This window comes from Limulus polyphemus, unplaced genomic scaffold (assembly GCF_000517525.1).
Source record: "Limulus polyphemus unplaced genomic scaffold, Limulus_polyphemus-2.1.2 Scaffold142, whole genome shotgun sequence".
NCBI lineage: Eukaryota > Metazoa > Arthropoda > Merostomata > Xiphosura > Limulidae > Limulus > Limulus polyphemus.
In genome coordinates this window covers 362,485-370,484 of record NW_013665752.1, presented here as the reverse complement: position 1 = coordinate 370,484, position 8,000 = coordinate 362,485, and the positions used below count along the sequence as shown (strand labels likewise).

Sequence of the window (8,000 nt, the reverse complement as noted above, 5' to 3'; positions counted from 1 at the left end):
TTGGCAAATATCATAAACTGACTATATATCGGCTTTTACATAACTAATACAGCCAAAGTACAATTAAAGTACAAAATTTAAAGTATCATTTAGCTCAATTTCAGACCATTTGAAATTCTAATACGTAACAACGCTATTCTATATGGGTGGAAAGGTCCCATGAAGCTTTGGAACCCTTGTGTGTTCTTTTCACTGTTGAATTGCTGGAGATGGAATATAGTATGGGATGAATTTTCTTGTCATGAACCGAGTTTCATAGTCTCTCTGAATGGTCACATTACATTCTGCGAATATCTAAGCATCCTTGGAATCGGGTGCACCCTCTTATTCTTCTTTTATATCTTTAATGTCCCCAACAAACGTGCCAGTATTGTTTATGATTAATGTGAAGAGCATAAGGAAGAGATTCATTTTCTTTGCTGACCACTACAACCCTTCAGACAAATGAGAAGATGTGGCACTTATTGAAGCATGTTGTTGGAACACGTACTCCTTTACCATCAATACTGAATATTTTTAGAATAAAATGGGGTTTGGAAGGTGGAAACAGATAATACATTGTTGATTAGAGTGCTACGAATGTGCCACAGGTAACTATTACAGTATTTTCACGGTGATTAAACGTGTCGAAGGACAAATATTTCAATATCAAGGAATGTGGTGATGTTAAAAGATAGACAATGTGCTCTTTGTTTGTGTAGATGATGCCCAAGGCAAACTTTACATAGTTATTGTCTATGTTAATGTTAGTAAGAAATCATATTCACTACTTATAAAGCGCTGTTGTATAGTACCTGACCATAGAAAGCCTATTCTAATTGTTTGTTGAATCACTTCGTGTTTTAATCACAGCTTACATTTATCGTGTTTTAGACTCCATTAGTTTCTGGAGTTTGATGTTTGTTAACATCAGACGTTGCAATGTACTAGGTGGCTGCAATATGCTTAACATCAGACGTTGCAATTACTAGGTGGATGCAATATGCTCATCATCAGACGCTACAATGTACTAGGTGGATGCAATATGCTCATCGTCAGACATTACAATGTATGCTTAACATCAGACGTTACAATGTACTGGGTGAACGCAATATGCTTAACATCAGACATTACAATGTACTGGGTGGATGCAATATGCTCAACATCACACATTACAATGTATTAGATGGATGGAATATGTTTATCATCAGACGAAACAAAATGTGCTTAGTAAACTATAGTATGTCATCACAAATCGTACATAGCATGTTCAATGATAGACATTTAAATGCTGGTTTGTGGACTGGAGTATGAGGAAAAGTACCGAAGAACAAATCTTACACAATTAAGTCGTATGATGGACACGTTAAAGGTCCGACACTAGAATGTTTCTAAGTGTGATGTAATGTGTTGAAGCATATTGCAACCACCTAGTATTGTAATACTCATTCTTGAAACTATTCCAGCGTATTCACTAAAGTTATAATAGCTTTTAACAATCCCCGTGTTGCCAACTGCATATACATAATCATCACACTTTCAACTTATGAATTGAGGGACAATCTCTAATTAATGTTCTTCCTTATTTTACATAGCCATTTATACATGTAAGGTAAGTAAATGATAACTGTTCTTTCTATAGCATTGTTTCAAAGTATTTCTAACACGAGTTAATACTTTTAAGAAATTGAGTGATATAGAATCATATACACCAGATAAAGTAATTTGTAAGTATCATGATTTAGTACATCCTTAAGTTGCCTAAAATAAAATATTTTATTTGGAGATCACAAGCATAAACACAAACACACAGGGTGCACGAATATACACAAGTTTTAGTTGTTTGTAAAGCTCCTTGTATTGACTTCTACATACAAATTTTCCTGCATAGCCAGCTTAATGATAAAACAGGCCTATGAAATTAAAACTTCATAAAAGATATTTAGGTTTTAATGGCGGATTTTCCATAGTTTAACCTACGCAGATTTCTCAAATAATATTGTTTTTTTTTCTATCACGTAAGGATTTTTAACAAATCGGGAAGAAAAAACTATAACTTAGATCAAGTTATTATTTCGTTTACCACAATGTTTGTTAACAAAAATACAAATAATCTGAAGAAAAGGGAAAAACATTGATGTCAAACATCATCCTGATTTTTTTGTGAAATTTACGTCTTTTAGTCTCAAAACTACGTGTTGTAGTCTTTCTTCTATATATTGCGTTATGACGTTTTGTGAAAAATCTGTACGTGATGGAGAAAAATGGATATCATTTTCGGATTCAGCGTACTGGAGTTACTGTACAACATGTAAAAATTTCAAGACAATACAACCATCGCAGGCCTGGTTATTGTTCTAATAATTTTTGAACTTGATACAATATTCATTGTTTCTATAGCATATAGCTGTATGGCAAATACTTAAATACTCATGAGCCTAATACCGTGGTTAAATACACTTACATAACATTGCCTTTCTTTTCAGTAACTTACTTCATTTAGAGAAATAGAACTAAGAAGAATGCAACTATTTTACTGTGATTCCTTTCAAATAGGATTTAAGTTACTATCTTTTTCTTTCATTATATGATCAAACTTCGTAAACCCATATTTCTCTGAAAAAGTCCTCTGGCGAGTCGGCGGTACGTTTACGGACTTACAACGCTAAATTCTAGGGCTCAATTCTCTGCGGTGGACAGAACGCAAATAGATCATTGTGTAGCTTTGCGCTAAAATTACAACAACCAGATTAAGTATTACACAGAATATTTAAACATATTTTATATCTCGCAATGTTTCAAATTTCAAAATATGTTTTAATTATTAAGATAAGAGGATCCCACTGGAAGTTTAATTCAATATCATGGTAAACTTTACTGTGGAGATCGGTTGTTTCGTTAAGCAACTAAAACTGTAAAGATTCAATCCATAGGAGTGGACCAACTCCAGGCAATACAGTTTTAATTGCTTGGAAATGAACATTTACATTGTATAGCTGATCACGATGTTAGATATTACTTAATGAATTAAATAATTAACTTTAATTGATATATCAACAGATATTAGCCTTCATAATCGTATTTAAAATCCTTAATCTTTATTTTCCTTCGGAAAGGCCGAAAACTCAAATATAATTACAAATTAAATTAAGTACATCACAAGTAACGTCTCAATTATTTACTAACGATAACTGAATAGAGGACAAACACGTTAATAAAATACGTATGCAAATATATAGAAAAAAGTAGCATTCTTAATTAAAAGATAGAGCAAAAATGTATGAACATAGCAACTGGAAACACAGGATATTAAATGTATAAATAAATAAAAACCTTAAGTAAAGATAAGTCTTTACACATTTGAATGTTATGAACATTTTCAAAAAAAAAGAATACAGGTAGAATGGAAAAAATGTTTGGGTGGATGTAAAAAAACCTATATTAAAGGAAAACAAATTGTCAAGTAGTAGTCATTACTTTTTGAACGCTGCAGTCAGTGAATGTACAAATTAAAACAACAAACCTGAGATAGTAGTTCTAGTTACAGTAATATCATAATACTGATTTTTCTTAATAGTGTGCCACTTATGCTCTCAGAATTTTTACGCTCTTTACAGTTCCTCTCAGTTATGTATAACTGGGTGTAAATGTCACAAATAATACAAATAAAAACTTTAGGTGAAATAACCCAAACATGGCTTTCCATATATTCTAACGTCATAAAGTTATTATAGTTTAAAGATAGCACGTATAAACATTCATTTTTTTAGCTCTTCGTTGAGTTATTCTTATTCTAAGTATGTCAGATAACCTTATTATACTTACTGCATAGAAGAACATTTAACCGAACAACATAGTTTGTCACCCACTTTATTGGCCTTGTATGGCCTGGTGGTTGAGGCGCTGGATTCACAATCTAAGGGTCGCGAGTTCGAATCCCCGTCGCCAAACATGCTCGCCCTTTGAGCCGCAGGGGCGTTATAGAGTGACGGTTCCCATTATTCGTTGGTAAAGGAGTAGCCCAAGAATTGGCGGTTGGTGGTAAAGACCAGCAGTCTTCTCTCTAATCTATCACTGATGAATTAAGGACAGCTGGCCCATATAGCCCTAATGTGGCTTTGCGTAGAATTCAAAATAAACCAAACTCATTTTATTGCGTCTATAATTTTCTTTTTGAAACGGTATATAGTAAGCAGTTAGTGTCATGGTTTGCTAATCTCTTAACGTCCTACTCTGAATCGGTGTTTCTGACCAACCTAATACTTCATGGCCTGCTGGTCCATAGTGAGCTTTCTGCTACAAAAGAAGTTGTAGTTCAACTTTTGTTAATCCTTTTTATTATTGCAAAACCTAAGTTTCAAAATAATGTAGAATGTTTTCCTACACTTCAAAAAATATGTTCCCCTATTCAAGTCTGACACACTAGTAGATACTTCAACCTTTCACTTTCCAAAAATTGGCATTCAAATTGTGAATAAAACTCGATCAGTAGCCATGTTATGATTCTGTATGTTCAGCATAAAAGTCTGTACATTTAGTAATTCATTACAACCTTCTCTCAAAGGACTCAATACATGAACACTAACTATTCTGGTAGGTATGTCAGAACTCGTGCAATAGATCTGTCAACATAAAAATACTATAATACATTCTACATACACAGTAAATCAAGCAAAATATTAATGTCAGAGAAAGGTTATTGTTGTGGGTCTTTCGAAGATACTTTTTCTGTAAATAGCTATAAAATGTATTGCATTCTGTAAAATCGTTCAACACTTACCCGTAGCTCCTGGGGAAGACATAGCTTGTTCCCTATTCTCTCTTCCAGTGATAATTGTACCTGGGGTGTTAGGACCGGGTGTACCACCATTTCTTGTACCAGCATTAGTATGTATAGGTGGACTTGGAGTTGATGAACACAAATCTGAGGTAAAATAAGTTCTTAGTTTATATAAGCTTATATTAAAAATAAATTCAATGGGTAGTATAGATGTGCAGTTTGTATTAGTAAAAAGTGGTATCTATCTCTTTACAAATGAAGGGAATTGTTTCTTATCGACCACACAAAGTAATTCTAAGCTATTTAAAGTTATCATTCTGGTAGTTCTTTTGATATAACAGTAGATGCTAAAAGCCACTATAAAACTAGTACCACACATATACAGAAAACATAATATTTATTTACTACTTCTAATATCAGAAAATCAATGATTCATTAACTGCCAGTAAACTCGCACTTCACTTAACATTACACACTAAATCGGCGTTCGTGGTAAAAAGGAATATTCATACTGTCACTTTTTCTAAAGCTTTGATAAATGTCATTGTATATATATTCCATAATTTTATTTGAGTGTATCTATATAGCACAGTTCAACGTAATCACCCATAACACATTTTATCCGCAACTCCAAAATTTATACTTCAGTTCGATGTAAAGATTTAGAGGACAGCTAATGTCTACATTAGGCAGCTGACCTTAACATCTTTGTCCAATTTATTCGAAATGTTTTTAAATTCTGATTGAATTTCAAAACAAAGAATATAAGCTTTCATGTAAAGTTTCTAAAATATGCCGGAGCAGAAAATAAGTTAAAATTTTCTATATTAAGAAAGAGATGCAGAAAACAGAATAGTTATATAAAAATCTCTATTAAAGCACAAAAACAGTGAAATGACCTGTTATCTTGACAATTGTCACAGGTCTTGCTTTCGGTCCTGGAGGTGGTGGGGGAAACATGGGATTGTTGTAAAAGTTGGGTAGTTTCGATGGGGTGCGAACACCTGAATCGGTATTCTGAAAATAAAGAAACATTTTTTTATTTATCTCTTAACATTGTCATGTTGTAAATATTATATATTATTTTGTCACAATTAGTTTTATATAAGCTATCCAATTACTATGAGATCTGTTTCAGAAAGTAAAAAACGGTGACAGTTGTTCAAGTAATTAATGTACAAACAATGTAACAACAAAAAATCACTTAACATTTCTAGCAATAAAGCCTTAACGTGACTTAACATATTAACATGAACTCAATAAACATGCTGCTAAATGCCACAACATTGTTTTGATAAACATAAAATTAACTAAAAAGTTTTCTTTAACTTCTGAATCAGATTCATGACGATAAAAAAACTTCATGCTCACCAGAAAAACTTAAACTTTCATACGAAAAGAAAAACAAACAAACATCAAAGTCATTTACTGTTGATCACCACCTTGAACATTATGACGCAAAAGATCATCTTAAGCTTCCTAAGGTTACCACATATTTCGCGATAACCTACTGATGTCAGCTTTAGAACATACAAAATTAACATAAATATTGTTTTAATCTACTAAAGGCCACCATTTTAAGCTTTGTGATACAAACAATTTGCATGATTTTACATGCTAATGTTCACTATCTCGCGCTTATTAATACACAAGATTAACTTCTTCTCACCAGTTGATGCCCACCACCTTGAGATTCTTGACACACGAGATTAACAAAATCTGATAGAGTGTCTCCATTTTCTTGATATTTCCCGAGGCTTGACCCAAGGTAATAAGAACCAGAAGCGGGTAGGGAGCTTCCCAGACTGGTTGATGGTGAGGATACTAAGTTAACTGTCCCTTGATGATGAGTAAAATCTGAGAAGAAAATGTTAAAATAAAATTTTACCGTGAACACACTTGTGAGATAAATCTCTTCACGTTGGTTTTTCTTTTATCTTTGAGTAAAGTTTGATTTTCGTTTACTAATCAAACAGATATTGATGTTTCATTGGGTAAAATTAGATTCGTTTGTGTATGTTTGTGTTAGTTTCTTTTGTCAGATGTAGAAAAGTTCTTTTTTTTCCATTGAAACACGATATTAAAGTTCTATATCTTTAAAGTGCTAAGCTTGTTTCGGGAAATATTCTGTAACATTATAAAGATTATAGCTTGAAAATTGCGAACAAATCGGAAAGATTGATTTCAGCATGAAAATTTATTTTTAGAATATTCGTTATGCAACTCACACAGTCATATGTTTAAACGCCTTTAAATCTTATTTTGATATATATTGCAACTAAATAACTTATCATTTACCGCATAGACATTTCTCATAACAATCATAAGAGCTCGTGCTAACTAGAAGTTGTCCTACAGGAAAAAGAAGGTGGAATAAGGAAGTTGAAGCGATACACTCGAACATTGTATACACGTATCTATCAACAGTATGTTTTTCATCTGTATTCAAATCTCAAAAGGTTATTAAAGGAGTATGCCATGATATAAGAGACTGTTTAGTTTAAATATTATTGATTAATTTATTTTGTAAGAGAATATTATATTATTGTTTAGTTTTTGTTATAATAAGAGTTAAAAGCAGGCGATTGTAGGAAGTTGTGTTTATAATTCATTGTTGTTGAGACTATAGAACGTCGCGTGCAATACATTGACGTCGAGAATATAGAGATTTCTTGAAGGTGGGCAGACGATTAAGTGATAAACATATAAATAGTGTGAGACGAGCAGAAACAGCAGACAGCTAATATCAGAAGAGAGTAAAGTTACGGGCAAGGAATAGTTTGGCGTGCAGTTAACTATCGTAGAAGTGATAGGCCTAACGTTTAATATGTTAGTGTAAGACTAATAATAGAAAATGAGATAAGAAGAAGAATTTATTCTGTCAAAGTGTGGTTCTAAAGTAATTGAATCAGCCTGAGTGCACTTTGACAAAAGGAACAGAGGATCTTTAGAAGAAAGAAGACCAAACGATTACGGTAACTCGTGCCACAATTGTAAGTGATCACACACAGAATATTAGTGCGATAGTAATGGAGAAGATAGTTCGGCATGTGCACTGAAATTCTAAAGTCATTGAATAGGCCTAAGTGTACTTTTGATAAGAAGAAGATGACAATATATATATATAAATAGTGTTTATGATATACCTGTAATCTCTATAGTGTAAAGAATTTGCTGTACATACATTTAACTTGTTCTGAATATATATATATATTTATTTAGAAAACAAATGACGTGCGTG

The 8,000-nt window shown here is 32.6% G+C and overlaps 1 protein-coding gene across 3 annotated transcripts in view; it reads right to left on the bottom strand.

The window, feature by feature from the left end:
- LOC106474824 (nuclear factor 1 X-type-like) overlaps positions 1–8,000 on the bottom strand; it is a 108,909-nt gene that overhangs the window by 13,961 nt on the left and 86,948 nt on the right. For all 3 annotated transcript variants that reach the window (XM_013935517.2, XM_022380031.1, XM_013935541.2), the window contains 3 exons: positions 6,429–6,616; positions 5,659–5,776; positions 4,760–4,903 (listed from right to left, as the gene is read on the bottom strand). In XM_013935517.2, coding sequence (XP_013790971.1) covers positions 4,760–4,903; positions 5,659–5,776; positions 6,429–6,616 — 450 coding nt within the window. The remainder of the gene's footprint in view (positions 1–4,759; positions 4,904–5,658; positions 5,777–6,428; positions 6,617–8,000) is intronic.